The sequence below is a fragment of the Phalacrocorax carbo genome, chromosome 1, assembly GCF_963921805.1.
Source record: "Phalacrocorax carbo chromosome 1, bPhaCar2.1, whole genome shotgun sequence".
Classification (NCBI taxonomy): domain Eukaryota; kingdom Metazoa; phylum Chordata; class Aves; order Suliformes; family Phalacrocoracidae; genus Phalacrocorax; species Phalacrocorax carbo.
This window is the reverse complement of record NC_087513.1, coordinates 101,190,586-101,216,777: the sequence shown is the minus strand read 5'-3', so window position 1 is coordinate 101,216,777 and position 26,192 is coordinate 101,190,586. Positions and strand designations below refer to the sequence as shown.

General features: G+C 39.0%; 1 protein-coding gene across 6 annotated transcripts in view; it reads left to right on the top strand.

Annotated features, from left to right (window-relative positions):
* The window catches only part of POU2F1 (POU class 2 homeobox 1), a 120,985-nt gene that overhangs the window by 79,570 nt on the left and 15,223 nt on the right, over nt 1-26,192 (top strand). For 5 of the 6 annotated variants that reach the window (XM_064469069.1, XM_064469052.1, XM_064469060.1 and 2 more), the window contains 6 exons: nt 5,113-5,239; nt 13,776-13,870; nt 16,211-16,384; nt 20,085-20,226; nt 22,438-22,583; nt 23,438-23,617. In XM_064469069.1, the coding sequence (XP_064325139.1) occupies nt 5,113-5,239; nt 13,776-13,870; nt 16,211-16,384; nt 20,085-20,226; nt 22,438-22,583; nt 23,438-23,617 (864 nt within the window). The remainder of the gene's footprint in view (nt 1-5,112; nt 5,240-13,775; nt 13,871-16,210; nt 16,385-20,084; nt 20,227-22,437; nt 22,584-23,437; nt 23,618-26,192) is intronic. The other variant, XM_064469031.1, reaches the window with a different exon arrangement.

The following is a 26,192-nucleotide window of genomic DNA, read 5'->3' as shown; positions in this document are numbered from 1 at the left end:
CCTAACTCCCAAAACCATCACTTCATTTTATTAAGCATTTGTCTGTAGCAAATAATACAGGCAGATTTCAAGAAAAGTGTGGGAAATGTCCATGTCAAGGAAGTTGATGCTTAGCTTTTAACATCTCTCCGTGCACATGTCACAGAGTTCCCGTTTGATATTGTGCGAGTCTTTTAACCTAAATGTAAGTGATCCACAGGTGTGTGCCTCTTGTCTTCCAGGTGTGCAGTTTAAGATAGCGAGGTCAGCTTTACTGAAGTGTGGAGCATTAACATTTCATATTAATCAAATCTGTACCTTGAACTTTCTGGCTTCACATTTGTCAAATGTGCCACCAAATTAGTGGATGCTTTTCAAGGAATTGTTGTGGTGTGTGAGATGTTGCTAATCCTGCTCTTCCACTTCAATGGAAAGCTATGAAAATGTGTGAAGCATTTACAATTATTAATTTAGTACTGGGCTTTTCTTCAGGACTTAAAAAATCTTTAGAGAAGTGTTTGAGAAGAGTTCAAAAGATCAGGCATGTGCTGTCAAATAGGAGCTTCTGAAGTGGGCGTTGTCTGGTTTGCACGTGCATGAGCTAAAGGCTCTATGAAAAATAGCATGTGATCATGTAGTTGCCACTGTATAATGTGTATTTGTCGCACAAGGGGAATGAATTAAAGTTTCACTTGTTTTCTGGCATTTCTAATTACTTAAATATTTGACTTGACAATTATTTTCTTTTAGGGTTGGTTATTTTGATGTATAAATGTAGTTTGTTTGAATCTTGTTAGTTGCTGCTTATGGTGAGAATGCAGGGCATAATTTGTGCAGGTGTTGGATATAATTTGAGATACATTATGGAATACTTCTACTGTCTAGATTTGTTGGTGGATAACACCATGCTTTTTGATCCGTCTTGACAATGATTTATAAACAGTCCTCAGCTTTGTTTGCATTGCTATTGTAAACATATAGCTGATTACCCAAATAGCTGAATGTTTGTTTTAATTGATGATTTTTGAATAATTGATTAACTAGCAGGTCTCTGCAGCAGGGGGATTACCATATTTATTTTAATTAACTAATTGCACAAGCATGACTTCTTTAATGTGCACTGCAGTTACTGTAAGGTATCTGCTGCTGCTCCTTGGCTGATGCTAAATTGTCACTAAACACTTGTACCAAGTTTTGGAGTCCTTTGTAAGCTTTACTTGCTTTCAGGACCTGTGATCAGTGTTTCTGTGATGTAAATCTCAACGTGACGGAGATGCTTAAGTTTCTACTTAGAGAGAATGGCACTGAATTTAAAAATTTAGGGGTTTGGTTTGGTTTGGTTTTCGTTTGGTCTTTTTAATTAAAAAAAAATTTTTTTAAACCAGAAGACGTAGCACATGGCAGATTATTCTGCTGAGGTAGGATTTGGATTGTTTTGCTCTTTCAAAATTGTCAGGCAGCACCAGAAGGCATGCATGTTTACCCAAAAGTCTTTCCATCTCTTTCTATGTGCTTGTACTAGTATACAAATTTTACCATTGAGGCAAAAAAAGATCAGTGTAGGAAAAGAGTGTTGGGGTTTTTCACGTGGTTGCTATTGGGAGATATATTGTAATGCTACAATTAACTAAATAATAAAACTTTCCCAAGGTAGAAATAAAGTTGGATTCCAAATGAATTTGAGGGGCTGGTAGGGCTATTTAAGAGTGATTAGCCTTGGAGGTATCATTTCCATTCTGCGTTACAAAATTACATTTCTGTATTTAAACAAGACTCAGCCAAGATACCATTTACCAAGGCAGATGCACAGAATGAGATTGCTTATACCAGTTATCCCTGAGGCCTCAATTTAAAAACAGTTTTCTCATATTAAAGTGTAAGAGCCTGATGATAAGAGCTGTCATGTCTTAGCTGGGTACCCTGTGTTATGAATACTGTAGTCTTAAACAAAAAGCTCTCCTCCTTTGATCTTACAAATACAGCGCCACTCTTTCTTTGTATCCTTTCTTGTATGTAACTCAGTCTCCTGTGGTGCTTCTTCAAATCATCTGAGATCTACTTGGTCATCTGGGGGGTTTCATTCATTTGCTTTTGGTGGGGGAGGTCCTCAACTGATCTGTTTTTTCTCTCCATAGTTTTTCCTTCAAAAATTTATTCCCAACTCTTCCTTTTGTGTTTCTGCTTCTTTCTCTTATCCACCTCTATTTTCACCCTTGAGACTCTCTTCCTTTATTTTTCTTCCACCCAGTATTCACAGCCTTAGTCAGCTTGCCCTGCTCTTCCTGTTTCTTTCTCTGCCTCTAGTCCTTGCATCCAACTCGGTATGAGCCCCTCTGTGCTGGAGAGTCTGCTCAATCTGCAAAGGTAACCAGTAGAGCATTGGAAAATCAATTAATAAATGAGTGGAGGTCCACATTGCGTTGGGCTCAAGAAGAAAGAGTTTTTAGTAGCAGTTCTGACCAGTGTAACTTCATGATATGGAGTCAGAAGAAACATGGAGTTCCTGGGAAAAATTGGTGCATTTGTATCTCTCTTTTTAGGAAGGAAACTGGCCTTGGTTTCATAGGAATGGTTGCAGTACTCAGATTTTCTGAAAGCAAACTATACTATCAACTTTAAAAATACCCACTCTGCTGTGATGAGGGGCACTTTTTAAAATGTTGCCATTCTCTTATGAAATGGAAGTTTCAATTTCTGTCATGGTTTAACCCCAGCTGTCAACTAAGCCCTACCCAGCCGCTCACTTACTTCCCCCACCCCCCTGCTCCCTGGTGGGATGGGGGAGAGAATCAGAAGAGTAACAGCGAGAAAACTCATGGGTTGAGATAAAGACAGCTTAACAGGGAAAGCAAAAGCCACGCACATGAGCAAAGCAAAACAAGGAATTAATTCCCTCCTTCCCGTGGGCAGGCAGGTGTTCAGCCATCTCCAGGACAGCAGGGCTCCATCAAGCGTAACGGTTACTTGGGAAGACAAACACCATCACTCCAAATGTCCCCCCCTTACTTCTTCCCCAGCTTTATATGCTGAGCATGGTGTTGTATGGTGTGGGATATCCCTTTGGTCAGTTGGGGTCAGCTGTCCCGGCTGTGCCCCCTCCCAGCTTCTTGTGCAGCCCCAGCCTGCTCCCTGGTGGGGTGGGGTGGGGTGAGAGGCAGAAAAGGCCTTGGCTCTGTGTAAGCCCTGCTCAGCAGCAACTAAAACATCCCTGGTTGTTATCAATACTGTTTCCAGCACAAATCCAAAGCATAGGCCCAAAAAAGCAACTGTGCAGAAAAGTAACTCTATCCTTGCCAAAACAGCACAATTTCTTAAAGGGCATTGCTTGGTCAATCCATCTGGTGTCTGCCTGCCATATTATTACTCTGCATGCTTTTGATTTCACATGATCAAGTTGCCTAAGCGACTGATGGCCAGTGTCTTTGTAATGCAGGTTAAATAGTTGTTTTCTTATAATGCATGTTTATAGTCTCATAAATCAATGGACTCTATTTTTTCCTCCCTAGTCTTCCTTTCCACCCACCAACACTCCCCATCCCTCTTCCCCAGAAGGAGATTGTTGCAACTTTTAAGTCTTAGTTTAACAGTTTTAAAATAATGTAAGGTCATAGACAGATAACTATATCCTGCAAATGGTTGTATTGTGTAAAGGTTATCCTTGTCAGTCTGGCTTGACTTTCCATCACCATCTCCATTGCTGGCAGTTAATGGCCTTTCACAGCTGCTGGCTGAGCAGCTTGTGTGAGTGCTCAGTAACCTGCATCAGTCAAAATGCGTGGGGGATCCTTAAGAAGCAGGTCTTTGCTAGTCTGGCTCACTTGAACTCAAGTATGTTAGGCAGTATGTTAAAACCAGCAGCTCCATTCAAGCAGACAGATTAAGCACTGTTTAGGAGCAAACTGGCTTTAACATCTGGCAGAGTTGGCTCCAGAAGAGGGTATCTGTCTGCAGGCAGGTATCCTAGTATCTGAGTAACCCTGAAATAAAGTTTTGGTAAGTTTTTTGTTTAGTTGGTCTGGTTTGTTTAATGGGAGGTTCTAAGTGTGGGAAATATTCAGGCTTTTATCCACCTGCTTGGCAGGTATTTTGAAACAGCTTCTTCTCAGAAAGCTGGAAAGACTCTACACAGATGTATAGATGGTTTTCATAGATTACCTCTGTTATGTTGGCTGGCTTCACATTGTGCTTCAATTTTCAGATTTCAGTTACACTTGTTATTGTCCTGTTTGGAGAAGATAAAAAGGCTAGTTTAGGGGGAATGTTTTTAAGCAGTTCTCTATGTTTTCATTCTCCAGCTAAACAGCAAGTTGAAGCATTTTTCTTGATTTAGTTTCTCAGAGATTAATTATAGAAAATTAATAGTTCTGAACAGTTTAAATACATAAAAGTAGGGTTCCATAATAGTGCGGTGTTTTGAGTTATTCCTTTTAACCGTAATTATAGCCATGTCTATTAAGCTTATTGTAATTTGTTTCAGAACTAATCAAATATATTTATTTATCATTTGAGTTAGCTACTTCCCGAAATTTGACCCGAACAACCAGAGTGCAAACTAGGAATCTGTAATTTTTTGCTTTCCTGTTGCTGACTAGAATGGTAATTGCAGATTGATGTTGATATAAACAAAAATAGCTCCCAGCTAATATGCTTGACTTGTCAACAACGAATTTTGTAGCAGAGTTGCATCCTCAAAAACTAAGTGTGAGAAATCTGGGTGCAGATAAATCCTTAGAATTTGAAAACTTCTGCATTTGGGGGAGAGGGAGATTTGATTGTTTGGTGTTGTGTTTTTTGGTTTTGGTTTTTTTGGTTTGTTTTTTTTTTTTTTTTTTTTTTTAGCAGAATAGTGCTGGAAATATTTTGCTGGGTTATTTGGTGAAAAATTTTTGTTCCGTTTTATGAAGGACAGTGACATTCAGATTGCCAGCGTACAGGATATTCAGTAGCAGGACTGCTGTGTTTGACATCCACTTTTATCTCTAAATGCTAGAATATAACTGGTTGGTAGGAAATCTAGTTACATTGGGAGTCATGGCTGACCTAAATGTCTAACACACAGCTCTTTCTTTTCCTTTTTCCATTTTTTTCTTTTTTTTTTTTTTCTTTTCCCCCCCCTCCCCCTGTTTCCTTAAGGATTTGCAGCACTTGCAGCAGCTTCAGCAGCAGAATCTCAACCTGCAACAGTTTGTGTTGGTGCATCCAACAACCAACTTGCAGCCAGCACAGTTCATCATCTCACAAACACCGCAGGGGCAGCAGGGTAAGTGCTCCTTGCAAAAACAAAACAAAAACCACACCAAAAAACCCCACCACAAAACAAACAAAAACCCCGCAAAAACCCTGTTGATATTCCCTAGGAGAAATAACAGTATTGCAGTTAGGAGACTCTCAGCAGATTGTCCCTTTCTGGGTGTTAGACCTCAGCCGTGTCAAAGTTTGTGTAGCTCACGTCTCAAGGAGGATTAATCCAGGGATGATGTCGTGGGAACATTTGTTAATAACAAAGCCTCTTGGGAAATACTGCAGCATCTGAATTTCTGGATCAGGCTCTCAAGAAGGAAGCCTACTGGGAAGACAAATTGGAGAAGATGACTCTCCAGAACTCAAAGGCAGAATCCTAGGAGGTGGAAGCCTGGAGTGTGTGGGGGCTGTCTGAATTAGATCAGTGCTAAAAGGGCTACAAAATTCTAAGACTGCAAAAAGATTACAAAATCAAGAGCCCTTGTGGGAGACTAGAAAAGTCCTTAAGCCTGAAGAGGGTACAGTGAATTTAATAATAAAATGAAATAATAATTACACCTTGGGAAGAGAGCTAGAATGCTTGATTTTGTATAACAACTCTTGGAAATATATTTTGGTGATACACTGGCTATAGCTTATATGCTAAAGGCAAACCAAGGCAGTGGTGGGGAGTAGTATGCCAGACCAGTTAGGATGTTGCACAGGAACTTTGCTCTAAGAACGAATGGGTTCAAGTTGCAATACATCACAGTCCTGATTACACCCTGTTTGTTGATGCTCACAGAAAACTGCATTTAGCCATGGCCTCTTATGCTGAAATGCTCCAATGGTCTTTTTTCCTTCTTTCTCTTCTACATGAACTCCAGTCAGTTGTTCAAGTCTGGTAATCCAAAGATTCTTGCTCAGAAGGCAAATCCTGTTATGCTTGAAGAGTCTTCCAGAGCCTGGCTGTCCTGTAAAGCAGCTCTTTGCACCTCATTTTCATCTGTTCCTTTCAATTTTTTCATGTATCGTTCCTTCTTATATACTATGACTTGGATAGAACTGGCTTTCCATTATGCTGAAGCTCCCTCACTGTCTGAATGCCCTCACATATGAATAAAGGGTAGTCAAAGTTAACTTTCTTCCCACAGGACTTGGTTTAGGAGGGCTTTTATACCAGCACTGGTAGAAATGGCTAAAAAACTGTTTATGGAGGCATTCAGTGATGTACTAGTTCCTTAAAATGAAGCAGAACTTATAAGTTTAACATATTCTTCTAGAAGAAATCAAAATTCACCAAAATTTAGTTCAAGGATTCTTTAAAATAGGCTTTTTTGGGGGACTAGATTTGGACTAGATGATCCCTGAGGTCCCTTCCAACCTGAGATTCTGTGATTGTTTTTTTCTTAGTAAATTCCGTTAAGGAAAGAGCAAGCACAAAAGCATTGTTTTGAAAAACTCACTGGTATTAATGTCTGCCTACATTTTTCAGCTAAATTCTGGTTTTCTAAAATATCTCTGAAGGTACTTCACAAAAAAGGAAACTAACAGAAGGAAGTCGTATTCATCTCTCCAATTGGATTGTTTGCGTTATAGAAAGGAAGGAAGGCTTTTTGATTGTTTAAAATTTCTGAAGTAGAATAACTACCAGAAGAGGTTTCCATAGTACCTTTTCTAGGGGCCATCTCTGAAAATTATTTCTTCACTGCAATTTAAGACCTGCATATTGCAGTCATCAGTGATGCAGTGTGTGTAGAAACACCATGTTTTACTGGTAATGTGCAGCCTGGGCACCTGAAAAGCTCAAGAATATAGGAAGATTTATTTTCTGTATTCTGACCATAGGCTATTAGTGTGTGACAACCTTCCAAACTGAAATGCTTGAATGGACCTAATTTTCTTCATGAGCACTCAATGATAAAGCAACATGTATGTCATAATACCCTTATCTCACTTTTTAGTATGGCTTTTTGCAGTATTTCATGGTTATTGTTAGAAGATCTCAAACAGTATGTTATTATTTATGAGAAAGATTGAGAAAGCATGGGGTTTTTTTTTATTTGTTGTTGCAGCTGACTTTTCCATGTTGTTCTTGTCTATTTGCTCCATTAGTCAACTTAATAAAATAATTAGTATTCTGGACAGACTAGCATAGAGCTTTCTTTAAAACCAACAAGCATTTAGATTTTTTTGGATGCCTCATTGGTACTGCACGTGGCTTTACATATATTTGTACGCATGTAATAACTAAAAGGTGAATTCAGGTATATTTATAGATAATCTATTCTCAAAGAAGTCTAGTGCTTTACAGACTACACTACGTATTTTGTACATGCTATGTAGTCACTTAAATGGGAAACATTGTTTTTAATACAGAATAGTTTTGAGGGAAGTCAGTGAAGAATAGTATCTCTAGGCAAGCTTGTAGAAGATGTGTAAACATTTGGTAAAGAAAAGCTTCTTTTACTTGAAGAGGTGATGGGGTACAGAGTAATGCAATCATTAACAATCTAAATAGATTCTTGGAAGGTGTTGAACATCATGGCTTAGATCCAACTTCTGAAAAAATTCTAGAAAATTCAATACCTAAAATATTAATCACCAATCAGGATGTTACTCTGCTATCTTTCTTCAACACACATTATAGATCACAGCAGCAGATGTTAAATTTTCCCCATAAATCTACTGCTATATGTCTAATGTAGTCATCTTTTCCACATGATTTCTGGTTATTCAGTGGCTTACATGAAACAAATTGTAAAGTTCCTGTTTTTCATGGCATGTAGTAGGTAACATCATAACTGAAGGAATTGTTTCAAGCCTCAGCAGATATGCAGAAGATTGAATGGAAATAAAAATTTTGAGCAACATCTGGTTCGGAGCAATTATTGTCCTCATTATTGTTAGTCACAGGCAGGAGTGTAGCACCTTGTACAGTCTTGTATCTAACAGATCTGTCTCTAGAAGAATCAATCCAACATCCTTTACTGCAGTTATAGCTTCTTCCTAAAAATATTACACTCATCAGATGACCGTTGGCCTTTCTGCTCGGTAGATATTGCCAATAAAATTCATATCAGTAAATATCTAAATGGTGAGGGGAAATGGTGCTGCATTTCATTTAAATTAATCTTGCAAACAAAAGTTGTTCAGATCTGAGAAAAGACTGCATCGTTGTCAAGGAGGTTTAGAAACGGTGCTTACAAAGACAGTATCCAGAAAGGCAAATGTGGAAAACAAGCTACTAATTTAGCTTTAAACATTGAAACTGGGCCTACCTCTTCTCCAGGTATTACTGTTTGTTATTAGACCTTGTTTTTTATTTCATTTTTTAATTGTAAAAAATACCTGGATGATGATAGCAGACCCAATCCAGGCCTGTTCTTTTCTCGCATACTTGTCCTACAGACTTTGAGACTTCAGTTATATCATTAAACACCCCCCCACAACACAAAAAAAAAAAAGAAAAGAAAAGAAAAGAAAAAAAAAAAACCAACCAAACAAAACCGAACATCAAAACCCACAAAAACCCCCCACATATTTAAAATGGGATAATGAACGTTAAATGTTGGTATCTACCCTGCTGGCCTCTGGTACCATATATCAGAGTGCAGCTCCCTCAAACAGTGTGAGGATGGAGAAAGATGCCTGAAGTTGCTTGTGTTTCTTCTCAGATGCATCAAATTTGTAATGGATGAGTGTTCATCTCAACGGAGATTGTGCACCTGCCCTGCCCTTTCAGGACTCCTCCTCATTTTCTTAATACTATGCTATGTGAACCAGGTATAAGTGCTTTGGTCGCCTCAATATGCAGATGAGGAGACCCACCTCTTCATTGTCTAGAGACTCCTAGTGACAGCATATTTGCTGACACAGCAGTTGAATAAAATGTAGCTGACTCAAACTCATTCCCAAAATAAGAGGGGAGAGATTGAAGTGGAATGAGGAAGAACTTGGAAGAAGTGATTTAAATGATGAATTTCCCCCTGTGCTGCAAATACCTATTACCAAGTTATGAATTAAATGCTTAGTACTTACTGTCCTCTTCGAAATCAAGCCTTTGCTTCTAACCATCCGAACAGCATTAATTGGTAAAAATGTTGACTTTCATTGAGGTAGCATGGCAGCACCTTTGCATAGATCACTGAATTGGTACTCTTCAAAACCACAGTTCACCAACTTCAGCACATTTGCTTCATGTTCTTGAACTGATCTTAAAGGGTACCTAGATACTGCAAAAGGTGCAGTAGCATGCATTAGCTTAACATCTCAGTGGAATAGATTTGTAGGAATGCATAGGTTAGTACTTTCTCTGCTGTGCTGGACCCAGTGTAATTCCAACTACAAGTCCCTGTTTTAGAAGATCTGGATTTGATAAAATGAGGTACACCCAGAAGTTTCTTTGCATCAACAGTGGTCAACGAAGTTGATCAAATGGCACTGCATGTAATATGTGGTATGACACCCTTCCTTCTTCCCATGCAGTTGTTTCCAGTTAATCAAATAATGATATTGTAATGGCTATGTCTTGCAAGCTAGCTTCCAGCATATGTCTGTGAGAAGATGAACAGCTTTGGCAGAAAAAAAGCAGTCAAGTTCTTAGATGAAAAAATTCACTCTTTTGGGAGATCAGTAAGGAATGAATTATGTATTATGCTTCTGGGCCAACTTTTAAAAAATTATGCTGAAAAAAATCTGCACTTGGATGTTTGTTTCATCTTTTATTTAATTTTAGACAGTAAGAACTGAACCCCAGATCAGTTCTTGAGGACTGTTGGCTGACAGGAAGAGGTTTTTTGCTTGGGCTATTATTCATGCTACTCATAGACATTACAGGAAAAGTCCTAGCTGATGGTAGATGCATTTACTTTAACTATTAAAAAAAATTAGATACCTCTAAAGCATCATAGTTTTGCATAAATCCTTATCAATCTCCATGCAGTCGTTCTTTTGGAGTGTCCATTTGTATGCCATATTTAATGCAATAATACCACTGGGCTCTTACAGCCCAAAGCAGAGGGTTAGAAATACTACCTCTGTAAAGTATACAAGTACAACATTAGTTTTCATAGATTCAAAAAATCATGTAGGTTGGAAGGAACTTTTAGAGGTCAGGTGGTATTGCTCAAAGCAGGTCCAGTTACAGCAGAGTGCTCAGTGCCTTTGCCAGCTGAGTCTGAACCTCTGCAACCTCTTCAAGTACCTGCTCTCAGGACCCGAGACTACTCTCATGGTTTAAAAAACAAACAAAAAAACCCCGAAAACCCAACTCATATCTAGTTGGACTTTTCAGTGTTCCGACTTACATCTGTTGCATTTCATTACTGTGCAACCTCAAGAAGAGTCTATTTCTGTCTTTGGAGAAACCAATAGAATCTCACCTTGGTCTTCTCATAAGGCTGAATAAACCAGCTCACCTACCCATTCCTTGTATGGGTGTTCCAGCCTGTTAACCACCCTGGTGGGCCTTGAATGTACAAAATCCAGGATGTCATTGTGTCTTGTAGTGGGAAGACCAAGGCTGAAGGCAGTACTCCAGAGGTGGTCTCTTAAGTGCCAAATGGAGGGGAAGAATCACAGCCTTTGACCTGCTGGCTGCACTCTTGCAAATACAGCCCAGCATGTGGTTGCTGGTCTCTATTGTAAGGGCACACTGCTGGCTTGTGTTCATCTTCTTGTCCTCCAGGACCCCCGGGTCTTTATTCTGTGAAACTGCTTTCTAGCCAGCCAGTGCCCACCCTGGAATGTTGCACAGGGTTATCCTAGCCCCCATGCATTTTCCGTTTTGCATTTTCCCACATTGATCTTCATGAGGTTCCATTTGTCCAGCCTGTCTAGACCCTGACTTCTGGCCTGGTGACCACCCTTCCCATATTTCGTATTGTCCGCAAACTTGCTGAGAATATATTTGTCCCATCAGCCTTATTGGTGATAAAGATGTTAAAGGGTATTGATGCCAGGATGAGTCCCCAAGGAAACAGCAAAGTTTGAAACACCAATACCTCAGCAGTTGCCTAAAAGGTGCAGTTTTGGACTTCCATTGTATTTAAAAGGCTGTGCTATGTGCCCTCTAAGTTAAGTCACTGAAGTTATCTCGGACCAAAGTGGGGACCTGTAGTTTCTTCTCAGGAAAAAATGAAGGTGCAGCTTTGACTAGTACAAGTCATGTTTGAAAAGAGCAAAACTGCAGCTGCCCACCCATGGAAGGCAAGAAGAGTCGAAAGCATGGGCACAGCAATTGTTTGAACAGATTGTAAGTCAGTGGAGGAGATGCATACTTTGCCAAAAGAGTTCAGCTGCTTTCACCATCCCCTGATCATTATTTCAGTCAGCTGCAGATTGAACTAACCTGTTCTTTCTCCAGTTTCTGCCTGAGACGCCTTGCATGAGCATTTCTTAAATAGGATAAAATGATGTAAAAACCGAGTAGATTAAACATGTTCAGAATATTTTATGCTGTCCTTCAGTCATAATTACTTACATACAAGTGAGAATAAAACGAGGAAGAGCGAAGTCATCTTGTGCTCTTCAGCAAAAGTGTTATTGCCAGAAAATCATCCTCTGGGATTTCTTTGAGGGCAAAAAAATCACAAAAGGACAGTCATAATTGCTCTGATTACAGTCATAAGATGAGTCAGTAACTTGTGATCGATGGTGTTACCAGTGGACTAGAGGTCAAATATGGTCACTGTCAGCTGCCTGGTTTTTTGTTTCATCGTTGGTCAGCCGCTCTATAGTGTCGGCGTGATGGCTTGCCCCTTCCTATTTCAAGTTGTCAATGAAAATTCACTGTCACTCAATGAAGGTCAAATCCTCTTCACTTAAAGGTGACTGTTCGCTAATTAATATTTAGATTTGGGCAGCTGAAATCGTCTTTCAAGTGAACAAATATTTGCATTGTAAAAAGCACAGTGTAGCTGTAGTGGGTAGCTGTCTTGGAAGTTCCTTAAGCTGATCCGTTCCCTCGCTGTGGCTTTTCAAAAACACAGCTGGAACACATTGATTATGTGGTGCAAAGCAAATTTACATAGTAGTCTGTGCTGTGCTATTATGTTGCATAAGCAGCTGGCTTTATTCTGTGGTTCTTGAGCATTTTGAAGCAACACATTCAATTGAAAATACATATTCAACACATCGTTAAAAAAAAAAGTAATGGTAACATCACTGTCAGAAGACCATTTTTCTGTATCTGTGTATCCCTCATTAAGGATACATTTTCTCCTTCCCACCCATGGTACTCCCTCTTTTCGTGTCTCACGTAGCTTTAACCTCACATAAAACATCCGCTTTCTCACTCAGTATTTATCAAGTCCGAAATTCCTATGTCCCCTACCTGTATCCTGCCATGAGGTAGCTGGTCACAAGTGGTGTGCTCTGATTGATCCCAGCTGATAAGCGAGAACAGATCATGTCGAGCTCAAATTACAGAATTTAGGTAGTACTTTCGTGGTGTTCTGTCCTCTGAGTGGCCATAGTGCCCATCTGTTGTTGTCGTGCCATCGTTCCCCACTGGTTTTAGGAACTTGGTATATTAAAGATGCCTATTAACTGTAGATTTAATTAGGCTCTTAAATTATTAAAGGAGAAATTAATCGTTATAGCCAGGAGTTACCTAAAGAATAACAGTAACATTTTTCACAATAAAATTGAGGGAGCTGACTAACTGTAGGTATATTTTTGTTGGGATTCTTACCCCTTAAAATTTAGTATTAGAAATTAAAAAAAATTGGATTGCTTCTAGTTAAAATATACAGATGCAAGCATATTTCTCAATTACCTCAGAAAGTTAATAAAACATACAAACAGTGTACTGTAAGAAAATTTATTTTTAGCATGATAGCATATATTGGTTGTATCAGTCCCAACTGTTCTTTTATGTTGTCACCTTTTCATAGTAGCAGGCATTTTCACATATTCAGTGTAATGTTTATTCTATTTGTGCAATTTAAGCAGTGTTCAGTGTCTTACCTAAGCTTTAAGTTCTGATTCCTTTTCCAAAAGATTCTTCTTTATTTCATCCAGAAGGAGGTTATCTGGGCTTGTTTTGTCTTCTCGTGTGGTCTGCTTAAGTTTGCCAGAGAAAGTTGCCTTCCGGTTAGGCAGCTGTTGTGGCGTGATATGGAGAGGAAGAATGGTGATCAAGGAGCCAAATTTGTGGTTTTGATTAGTATTCGGTCGTTGGATTTGATCTGATTTAGCATTCAGTTGTGTCTTTTTATATGGCTCCCTAATTCTTGGTCAGCTGTGGGTTACCCAAAATCTGCAAGCTGAAAGGACAATAAATTACTCCTGCACATAGAACTGGGATAACCTAGATCATTACAAACTTTCTGTAGAGGAAACTAGAACAGACTTCCCTCTTGTACTCTTCTGTCATCACATGTCCTTCAGGGAAACGCAATGGGATTGTGGACTGAAAAGTCCAAAGTCTGAAGATATCTGTGCAGGGATGAAACAAAGGCTTGCATCTCAAATTTTTTGTAACTCATTATTTGGCAAGTGCCCTGTTTCACCTCATTTAATGTTCTAGTCTTTCTAAACGTCAAACCAAATCCACCCTTTTCTCTCTCCAGGTCTCCTGCAAGCGCAGAATCTCTTAACGCAACTACCTCAGCAAAGCCAAGCCAACCTCCTGCAGTCTCAGCCAAGCATCACCCTTGCCTCGCAGGTCAGGCTTGTTTCTACAGTTCATGAGTTACTTTGAGGGGATTTAAACTATTGGAAGTGAATGGACACTTTGTATTAGTTACCGGAGTAGATATTGTAGCTATAATAGTGAATTAGTCTTTCTAGATAGATGCAGTGTAGAGCTGAAGTATCAGTAACTTCAGTTTTGTAGTTTCCACCCTAATGTGCCCCTTCTCATGCATTTAACATTATAAATTTTTTTTTTTTTAGCTGAAAATTTCCATGATTGATACCTTGAGTTAATGGCAGTAGAGCATCATTTGATTTCTTGTAAGGCCTTCTTGGACAGTCTACAAATTTGCGAAATTCAGAGTAGCAAGGTGTGGGCTACCTCAAAAGCTCAAAAAGAGGATAACTGACAAGTATCTTTTTTTTAATCTGAAGATTGCAGTGGTAATGTATCTTTATTGTAGCCTAGTTGTTTTGCTATTATTGCTAAGTCATTGCCAGTCTTATTAGTTACTTTCTGTGAAAGTGAAGAGATTGTTAGAAATGCATTAAAATATTCTGTTAGATATATGTTAAAATATTAAAGCTCTATGATTAAGCTTTCAGACTGTAAGAAAAGCAATTTTAAGGTTGCACGTGCCTGCAAATTTAATTTTGCTTCACTCTGGGTTTTACTGGGCAGTTTAGTTACATGACTGCATGCTGTTTCTCAAATACCATGTAATATCATATCGTATCTTCCTGCCAACTTGGTTACATATAAGAATTTTTTATTCTGTAATAAGATGTCTGAGTCTGTCAGAGTCTTAGAAAGCTACATTTTGTATTATACTACCTATAGTATTTTTCATACACCATGTGGAAAACGGAGTTTGTCTCACCTCTGTAGTTTATACCTCAGTTAGCAGCATGACTCTTTACTAAAGATTAAATTTGGATTTTAAAAAGTATCAAAACTACAAAGAGAAAATAAATTCTATAAAAAGGGTGAAGTCAGTAAAGACGTATTGCAGTAATTACTAAGTTTAATGTAAATTTCAAAATATTAAAAGCCTTTGTAGTGTGACACATATATCTGCAATCCTGGAAAGATCATATACGATCACATTATTTCTCAAGTAACGGAATTATAGATCCTGACCTCCCTCTACCATCTGCTGTGCACTGCAGAATACTGCACTAACCCAGGAGAAAAACAACAGAAGGAGCTACGTAAAGACTCGGCTATATGTAGGCCATTTCTTTTAGAACATCCATTTCTGGACCTTTGCATAGACTTTGCATAGTTCTGTAGTGTTGCATAGGCTTGAGGCTGTTCTTATTTGCCTTGGAGGAGTCCGTACTGTCAGAACTGGGCATAGCACATAAAAGTATGAAGTCACCTTTACGTAAAAGCCTCAGCTGAACTGAACAGAATTTAACTAGAGTGAACTATTTGCCTCTACATCTCAGTTCATCTGTGGTATGTAAGAAGGTAGAGTTATGCACTCATAACATGTTTCCAATGTTCCCGTTGCACATAAAGCCTGAACTGTGCAATACTAGGTCTCAATGTATTTTGACCACCTGTGAATATTTTCCGTGATGCTCAGGGGTTTTTTCAGATTCTTATTGTTGCTGCATAGCAAAATGCTTTAGGATGCCAACGTTCAGGAATAGTGACCCTTGTGTGGACTTCCTGGAAAATTAGCCTTTTATATAGAAGAAAATCGTGACCTAAAAGGAGTTATTTTCTGTAGATTGCCTTTGCTTAATTTCTGGTATCACCAATACATTCATTCTTACTGTTGCAATTATTAACAAAGGGGTTAGAGTGGGATCTATTTTTTTCTTACCAGAAGAGTTGAGTCAGTCACAAGAGATGGCATTAGAGGAAACTTGTCATGTTTGCTGCTGCCCCTCTGTGTGCTCACCTGTTCCAAGATTAAGTAGAAGACTTGAATCTTCTGGGCTGATGACAATCTCCCACCTCACACAAGCAGTAAATTCAATTTTAAAATTATTAAAAGGGGATGAATGCCAAGCTGTCTATAAATGGTAGAACTATATCAAGTAAGGGCATTCAGCCTTTCTTTGAGCAGCTTCTGTAGCAAGCCAAAGTTGTTGGTTATCTGCTGCATTGAACATCTCTTACTTTCTTTAATTGGTTTTGACAGAGCCTTTAAAAGGCTGTCATACTAACAGAGTTCCCTGGATTGTGATTGCTTGTTCTTGAGAGGAATGTAAATAAATTGGAGGAACTTTTGGATTGCTGGAAATGACAAATTCATTGATCTTTCTCACAAAAGCCTCACATAGCTTTTCTGAATTTAATTTTTGCTGATTATTCTAAGTCTGATTTTCATCTTTTCCTTGCTCTCTGTCTTAATAGCCAGCAACCCCAACACGCACAATAGCAGCGACCCCCATTCAGCCACTTCCACAGAGCCAGTCAACACCAAAGCGAATTGACACTCCCAGCTTGGAGGAGCCCAGTGACCTTGAGGAGCTTGAGCAGTTTGCCAAGACTTTCAAACAAAGACGGATCAAACTTGGATTCACTCAGGTGAGACTGCGTACCTTAGTGCCTGCCAGTATGGAATCTGAGGTCTCATCTTTCAAGTCTGGAGGGGAGACTACAATTCCACCTTTTCCTAGGAGAACCTTCTTAAATAGGGTTATGCTCTGGCCTTTGTGTAGGGGATTTCTAAGAAATAACAGAAAAAGCCATACATCCAGCTTACTTCCCTGTTGGTTTTAAAGCATAGCCATTTTCCCAGCAGGTATGTGCATTTACCAGCTCTAGATGTCATTGCATGTGCACTATTCATTCTATAGGATGTAAAATGAATGGGACAAAGCACTTTAAAGCTGCCTTCAGAAGTACAAAGTTCCAAAAATCATACAGCACAATTAACTGCTCTGTGTGTTTAAAAAGTATGTCACAACTGTGGAGTTGCTTTGGATGTCAAAGGGTTTTTATCTCTCAAGTGTATTTTCCTATTAAACATCAATGATTTCTGTATTTAATGCTTTTGCTAAGGTTCCTAAACAAAACCTGAAAGGACTGTCTCTTTGAAGTTCTCTCCTTACAGAGGTGAACTGGAGTTGTGGCTTGTTTTGGTTTGCTTAAAAGCTCTGAAATACCCATAGAGCAGAAAAAAAGTAATCTTGAATATGGTGAAAATGGTTGAATGAGGAGTACAATTAAAATTACAAAGTGCATTTATATGTTTTGTTATTCTGTTGAAGGGAAATGCTGCTTGGATCCAAGAGTCCTTTCTTATGAATATAAAAATGATTTTTTTTCCCCCTGCAAAATTAAAATAACTGTCCAGGCAAACAGTTAATTTTGGCAGGAGTCTGTGGTAAGCATATGTCTGTTTTTGCTCAGAGAAATAGCATACAAAAACCGAAGTAAGTATTTAAAAGTCTGAGCTCAGAGCAGTCAATCCAACATATGTGATTTGTGTCCTGCCACCCCCCCACCCCCCAGTAAGTAAATCTACTCGAGCTGAAAGTATGTGCTGAAGTCAGATATATTTTTCTGGCGAAGTCCTAAACGTTTGAAGATCAGGGTTCATGATGAAAGTTCCTGGCAGCATCTTAATTATAGCTCAAGAACAGAATGTTCTTAGTAAAATGAAGTGCATTTTGCTAGCATGTGTGCCTCCTTCCCTCCCTTCTTTCCACTAGAGGGAGGCACAGAAATACAAGTGATGGACACACACAAAAGCTAGAATAGAGCGGAATAGAATAGATTAAAGTACAATAGCTTCCCTATAGCCTGACTGAAGAGGTTCATGTAGATCTTTAGTTATTATGTTTAATCTGCCCTGCTGTGAGATGATTATAAAGGCTCAACTAGACTTTTAAAGTTATGGATTAACCCTTGTTTATTGACCCTGTTGTGAATTTTCATGGTAAGGAAAAATGAACACAACTGCTCAGACTTACATTTCAGTATTTGCTTTTCAGCTTAGTAAAGGGGAATCTTGAAAAAGTGATAAAATTGCATTTGATCATTCCTATCCTACTCTGAGTTTGTATATGTATAATTAGGCAGTTCTAATAACTTCTAGCTAATTACTTAATTGGATGATAATTAGAGACCCCTATTACTTTGGTTTCCTGTAGTTGGATAAATAGGCTGCCTTTCAGACAATAAAAGGAATGTATTTCCAATGGTACTGTAACCTTTTTCAGACTCACGCTACCCCTGCCTTTCAAAAATAATTGAAGGATTTAGTTTGCATTGCAAACTAATCACTTACTACATTCTGTCTTGTGAGCGATGTAACAGGTTTTGAACTTCAGCAGTTCAGTCTCTTCTCCCACCCCGAAAAGTGGGTGGTAGATTTAAATCCTTTTATTTAATTGTTTTCCTTAAAAATGTGTCTCCATGTTTGACATGCAGAGACACAATGAGCAAACTGCATCTTAGCATTATTGCAGGGATGTGACTAATTGGTCAGTACAGATTCAAGATATGTTAGTGAACATTTTAGGCAATGTTCTTTTTATTCTGCAAAAGGTATTACACCTGCTAGTCCACCTGAGCTTCTTAACAGGCCAGTACACACAACAACAATGTACTTCATAATCAGTTTCAGTTCAGTACCAGAGCATTGTTCAACCTACAAGGTAGATCAGATGTGTACAGTACCTTTATCCTCTGTTCCATCCATCCTTTCAGTGGCCCATCCCAGTGTATAAAATTCTCATCCCAATATGTAAATTCCTTTGCCTACAGCTGAAATGCTGCCACCTTTTGGCACTGAAAACTATTGGAAAAAAAGAAATAGTTAACTATTCATGTTAAATCAGATGGCAAGTGTTAGTAAGAACAACGTAAATACCAGAATTAAATTTAGTCAGGGGACTGGAGCAAATTTCAAAACTCTTTCCTGCCAAGACATAAATCAACTTATCTCTAAAATGGTTTACATAGTCAGGTTTTCTTCCTCATAAACCCACTAGAGCATCCATGTTACTTCTCTTGGAATGATATACGAGTTTTAAAATGCATGGAATCCTGGCATATGGGTAGAGGTATAAATGTGAGTTCCCACATGTTTCCTCTGATTGAAGGGCGTACAAACCAATTGTTCTGGTCCTCTTCTGGGAAGGAAATTGTTTTCTTTATCCAACCTGCACAGTTTACTAAGCCTACCAAAGGTTGTTTTCTTGCTCACCTGGATGTGGCCACTCTGCATGCTATAGTATACTTGCGTCAAGCTGTGGTTGTGGCTCTGACCTAAAAGGAAAGAAAGCAAGCTTTACGCACAGTCCAACTAACCCACTTGCAGTTAAACTCCACTAAGTATGCTCAAGTTTTTCAGTCCCTTCTTCTAGACTCCTCATTCGTCTTTGTGTTAAAAATGAAAAATCTAAATTAAACTACCAAACAGCATGCTTGAACAACTATGTTTTTTCAAAGGCCAGGACCTTGCAGCTTTAAAACAGAACAAGAAAACATGGTGTTTTTAACGGCCACAATCAAGAAACTAAAGAAACTACATAGATATGTGTGTATATAGAATGATAGATATTTGGATAAGCAGAACGTCTGATAGCTAGCTAAAACTCAGTTTCGAAAAGCAGTAGCAGATGTAAAGAGATGATCGTCTGTCTGTAAGTCTCCTGGATAGCTTTTTGGCAGATGGGTAATGGTAGTGAAGCGTACAGTTAATCATTATTTGAAATGGTTCAGCTTCTTGTCAACTTTGAAATGTGTCTGTGGGGAGAAGTTTGGTTTGAACCTCAGAAGATACTGAAAGTTCAGATAAGAATATTTTTGCATCTGTTTAAATGTGATATATGTTTGTGGACATCTTTTCAAGAGTGTTTTTCTACCGATTTGAGAACATGAATTCACTGCATTTCTGCTTATTTGAACTTTGCTTCTTTGGTGTAAAATATGCAGATACTTAAATCTGCTCCTAAAGAGAGCTTGGCCTTTGCTTATTTTAAAGAACTAAGAAAAATTTACAGTATTCAGTGGAATGTTCTGCTTAGTGATAATGCAAAGAAGAGAAAGCATCAGGGATATCCTGGAAAGAGTTACATGATTAAACTGATGGAGGTTTGACATTTCTTTATGATCATTTGCTTTAGCATGAATTTTGGTAGCACCGAGCAAGTTTCTGTGAAACTGAAATCCCTTGCAGCAGTAGAGTCACTAAGAGCACACAAGAATGTGACAGGATTCCTTGCTGTGGAAGTGCCTATGTTAGTGAATCGCTTTTTTCTCTTTCTTTGTCCAGGGTGATGTTGGGCTCGCTATGGGCAAACTCTATGGAAATGACTTCAGCCAAACTACCATCTCTCGCTTTGAAGCCTTGAACCTCAGCTTTAAGAACATGTGCAAGTTAAAGCCACTTCTGGAAAAGTGGCTCAATGATGCAGGTGAATGAGTCTCTGTATTTCTTCACCAGCCTACCTAAATCAGTAGGATTTTGAAAAACCCTGAACTGCTTTGTTTGTGCCCTTATGGTTTTATGAAGCCACCGATCTTTGTAACTGTCTATGGGACAAACAAGGTTGTAGGAATAAATGTCCATACTTCCCTTTTCATGTGCCCATACGCATTCAAAATCGTTCCTATATGAACTTTCAGAATTGTGTTCTGTAGTCAGCTGAATAATTGCATGGGGGTGAGGTATGATATGCGTCATGGGTTTCCTCCTTCATGTATGTTAATGTATACAACTTCTAATCCTCTTCTAGCTTTCTTTTTCAGATGTGTAGTAGAGAGAGGGTTGCATGGTTTGTTGTTTCAGTAGGCAGAGCTTATTGCATTCATCTCTTCCCACACCCCTATGTGCGTTCTTTTCATCTTTTTCCAAGGGTCTGTATAAACACTCTCCCCACAAGAGGAGGTTTTTGGCGGTTAGGTTTTGCTTTTTCTTTCCAGAATTTTTTTTTTGTGGGAGATAAGTTATTCACGATGCCAGTGTTGGTAGTGTTCCTTTTTTGTTTTCTTATTTTTTTCCACCAGCAAAAGGAGCTTGGATGGTGGTGCTAGGTGTTAGGATAGAAAGTGTTTGAGTGCTGTCAGCCAGTTTTTCTTCCAAGTATATAACTGTACACAGTATAAAACTGATGGATCTGCTAAACAGATGGTGAGGACGGTGTGTGCCTTTCTATTTTTACCAAAATGAAGAGAGCTTTATGCTGACACCTACAGTATTCTCTGAAGTTTTGAAAGTAATTGGATGCAGTGTTGAAAATTTGTCCTACATTGAAACAAGGAAGTGTCATTCTGTTGTGCTGACAGGGGTTATCTTCAGGTAATCTAGATCTGTGATAGAAAAAGATCTTCACGCTGGGTGCTCTAGTCCACGGGCCAGTGGTCCTCAAACCTTCCAGCAGCCCTGGATGAGTCCAGTGCTGCAAGGAATGTAATAGTTTGCTTTTCCTGATAGCCTGAAGAAATACTTGGATCTGTAAAGTTAAGGACTACAAACAGTGTCAGGGTCCTTCACAGCCTGAAAGTTGGGAACCGTTGTCTTTAGCTCTCATTCAGTTTCATGAAAATCTTTGGAAGAAAGATTGAGATTACTTTAAAGGCTACTTTTAGGTGAAAACAGGCAGGAGAAGCATACTGATTATCCCTTCCATTACATTACGTTGGAGTGTTGGAGAATTTATTGTTACAGAACTCTGCTTGTTCTGTGGGGTTTTCAGGATGGAGAGGGGTTTCAGCACACTTACAGGTGCCATTACTGAAAAAAAAAATTTGAGAAAATAATGAACTGAAGGTGCTTGCCCGTTTGAGCCTACCAGAATAATCTTAGGCATTGTGAACTTTGACACCTGCTTCTAACCCACAAACCCCAGGGCAGTGAGGGATCTCCAGCTGTAATTAACTATTTTGTTTAAATTCCCTACTGGAACCTGCCTGTTGGTTATTTTGCACTTTCTACTAGAAAGTGGGGTCAAGGTGTTCTCTCTTTGCTCTTCTGTGGAGCCAAAAAGACAGGATTAGGGGTTGACAGCTGGAGGCCTAGTGAAGCTAAGGAGGGGAAGCTGCTGGCTGTGTACGCTGTTCGGTAGAACTGCATAGCACTGAGTATCTGCTAAGATCTCCAGAGAGAAGAGGTTGAACCCTGTGAAGCCGACTATGAACTTGCTCTTCCTCCCGTGTATTGTAGAGTGGGTAAAAGAAATTTCAGGCTGCTCCGACTTTTTCATAATTGCCTGTAACTTACAGCTGTGGCTCATGGATATCAGCTACTGTTTTTTTGTTTGTTTGTTTTGTTTCATTGTTGTTGTTTTTTTTAAACCGTGACTTGCAGTGAACGAGTGTGGGGTGGAATGAGATAAAGCAGACAGAAACTTTGTATAGGTATTATAAAAGGGATACTAAGGTAGCATACAGGAGCAGAGAGGACCCTCTAGGCTTAGGCTTACTTGTAGCTTTTAAGTTTCAAGTATATGTTGTAATTTACAAGTGCAACAATTAATGCATGTGATCTTCAGACATTTCTATATATCTGGAATAGAGACGGAGTGGGTTTTAATGTACCTTGCACAGGTGAATAACCTGCATTGCATTCAAATAAAATCTGTGTTACCTTTTTTTGTTTGTTTGTTTGGTTGTTTTTTTTTTTTTAGAAAACCTCTCATCTGATTCAACTCTCTCCAGCCCAAGTGCCCTGAATTCTCCAGGGCTGGGGATTGAAGGCTTGAACCGTAGGAGGAAGAAACGCACCAGCATAGAGACCAACATACGTGTGGCCTTAGAGAAGAGTTTCCTGGAGGTCAGTGATCCTGTTGCTCTGCTCAGCCTATAAAAAAATGAAGAAATTTTGCTTAACAGTCATATCTGTTAGAGTGAACCCATTACTGTGCTATTTAGGAAGGTGCTTGTACTAAACAAGGTGAATACAAAGGCTATGCCAAGAAGCAGGCATCACCATCTACTTCACTTTGAAAAAAAATAAGAACACAAAACCCTAAAAAAAATTCATTGGTTCTTGCAGTTAGCTGACTTTGTGATTTTGTATTCCAAGATACTGAACCATAGATCTAAACTTGATATTCTGCACGTTAAAAAAAAAAAAAAAAAGTTACCTTTCCTGAGGATGGATAAATGGGGCAACAGTCTAAACAATGCGAGGTTTTTAGCTGGCCTTATGTTGCCTTTTTTTAGGCACTTTGTGCAGCTGTATGGGCAGATAGTTTCTGTAAGTAGCCCGTTCAGTCTACCTGTTTTTTATTATAGGTCTAGGCAACTTGGGGTTCATTTGGCTATTGCTATAGTTAATCCCTCCTATTCCTTTTCAAAAGGTGCCGAAAGAAATATTTCCTTGTCAAGGTCTGGAATTCCTTGAAGGATTGACTCACAATTTAGATCCCTTCTCTCAAAAAGAAGCATGTGAGCTTAGTCTTCATCACCCGTCTCTGAGGAACACAGCTTTCTGTAGAAATGTTCCTGTAACTAGGAAAACAGAGGGCAGAAGTGTCTATTATGGTCTGCCTCTACTGTATCGCTGACCACATTCTGGGTATAAACGGCCCATCCAGATTTCTGCCTAGTGAAGAAGAAGCAGCTATAATTTAAAACTTCAGAAGGCAATTTCATAGCTTTTCAAGTACCGTTTCCTTTTCTCAGAACCAAAAGCCTACCTCGGATGAGATCACCATGATAGCTGACCAGCTAAACATGGAGAAGGAGGTGATCCGCGTTTGGTTCTGTAACCGGCGCCAGAAGGAGAAAAGGATCAACCCACCCAGCAGTGGTGGAACCAGCAGCTCGCCCATCAAAGCAATTTTCCCTTGCCCAACCTCACTGGTAAGAATCCAGAAACTGCATTGACAAAGATCACTGGAAGAGATAGTTCTACTGAGCTCACTGTGGAAGTTGCACATGGTACACCTTCTTTGTACAGCAGACTTGTTCTCACAAATTTATATTTCACTGGCATTTAAAATATCCTACTTGCATACTATATAAGAGAGAGAATGCATACAAATCAGGCACTAGTTGGGCCTTCAGTTTGGGTGTTTTAGTCAGTCAGCTCCTGAGTAAATATTCTGACTAGCAAATTTGCAGTTGGGTTATAGCTTTGAAAATATTCCAGATATTAACTCCAGTTTTTATTTGGACTTTCTCTCTTGCCCAGATTTCTTTTGTGAAATAATAGTAATTAAAAAATGCTTAACAGCTCTACCCCTCCCCTCTTATTTTGGCTGCTCTGATAGGTAGGTGAGCAGCAGTAAAGCGTATCATTTGGAGACTTAAGTCACACAAATCCAATGCTACTGTTGTTGTCACTTTTAGTCAGGAATGATTTATGCAAAAGAAGACATGGAACAAAGGAACAATTTAGCTAACACTCACGTAATTAATTTCCCACACTTGTATTTGCCTCAGGTAAACACAAACTTCATGAAAATAAGAGTAACAAAACACATGCATCAAGGTTCCTTCAGCTCCTTTGCTACCAATGTCCATGGAGGTCTGTTTTCATAAATAGAAACAGTAGCTATTAGATTTCATAGTAGCTATGCTAATAGGAATGTGGTGGAATTTATGTAGCCTGTAGCTGTCCTTTTGTAGTATTTATTCCACCCTCATCACTGTAGTAGCTAATATCTTCCAATACTCCATTAAATCATTAATTTTGGTGACGTGTCATTCTTTACCCTCATCCTTGTCTCAGGACGTGTGCATGCAACTTTTTGTTTCAGGGGAAGGGATGTGTTAAGTGTACTTAGTCTTTTTTTTTTCCTCTTTTTTTTTCCCAGTTGGAAAGCAAGGTTTCATGCCTTGCTACCAAAGCAGAACATAGTGAGATTTATGACAGTGTGTTTTAGTAACCATGCAAGTTTACTCAGACTGCAACTTAAGAAAGCTTTCCTACATAAATTTCCTCTTCATTATAAACTGCCATTGTATGTAAGAAATTGAGGAGTTAACCACAGTCTCCATTTTTTCAGTGATGTTTCACTAAGCATTTTCACTCATAGTAAGCTTCCCTTAAGACTGTGCTACCACTCAAATGGATGTTCCAGCCCTGGTGCCCCTAACCTTCACTGACTGTGTGCTTTGGTGATTCCTTGTGTCAGCTCTGGAGATTATGGGTCTGTAGGATGACTGGACTTAGTTTGCTAATTTGACTGCAAATTAATCCTGTGAAGAACAATGATGAATTTTCAGTAGGGCTAGATAACCAATCTGACTTGTAGCCTGGCTGCACAAGTGCTAGGGCTCTGAAGCAGGATTGGAGGGGAATGCTGCTTTTGATGGCAGCCTACTTTTGCATTGGCTGAAGTCAGTCATTGTAACCACAGGGTTAGCTCTATTAATTCTAGGTCATTCACTGCCCTGAAATATGGATTGTGACCTTGGCCTTAACTGTTCAGTGGACAGATGACAGATACGATGTCTGGGTTGCATTTGTGGGAAGTGTGCTATGTCTCTAGCTCTTCTTTATTTCATACACTATTTGAGATAGACAGAAAGCTTTTAGATCTGTCCCAGTTGCCCCAGTCTTGTTTAAAATGCATGAAGCATTTGACTTCTGTAAAAGGATAGGCAGCATGAGAGAGATTTCTCTGATAATAAACTTAAGGTAAGAGAGGGGAAAGGAGGAAGGTTTTAGTCTGTATCCTTGGCTGTGTTCTCTTGGGCAATGCTAAAGGATTCATTTCTCTCATTGATGTATAACAGCCTTCAAATATTATCGTTGGTTGCCATTTCTTGCCCATAAAAAGTCCTTTTTCTCCTTATATTTCATTTTTTCCTCATAAGCTAGTTCCTCCAGCCTTAAGTCTTTGGTGTTTTTTATCTGTAATGTCTTCAGTTTATTGTAGCTTTCTCATAGTAAGTGGTCCACAAGTAAAATTAGCTAGTGCCGTTTGAATGTTTTAAAATTCAGAGATCCTTCCTCTGGCACAAGGAAACTTATCAAAGTGGAGGTTATAGGTTTGTTGAGCAGAAGTGAAATGTTATTCTGTTTATTCACGTAAACACCCTAAATACCAAAATTACCATTACCTTTGGTAATGCCAGGTCATTTAAATAATTTTATCAGGGAAGGAGATTTGGAGGTGAAAAGATGCTTAAACGAGAAGAAACCTGTGCAGAAATAGTACATTTTGTATCTCTTTCTCTAAGAGTGACTCTGTTAAGACAAGGTGCTGTATTTGGAGGGAGGCAGAGAGGGAGGGCTAACTTGCAGTCCTGAGACAGTATGGATGTAACGGATATCTATCCCTTCAAATACCGAATGATTAAGAATAAAGATATTGCTGATAATTAGGGAAGGTACCTGGTTGGTCCGCTAAATGATAAAGTAATGGAATTACAAAAAAGTTAGTTTATATGCAGTGTTTTCCCTGACAACATCCTCAGCTGAGGATGG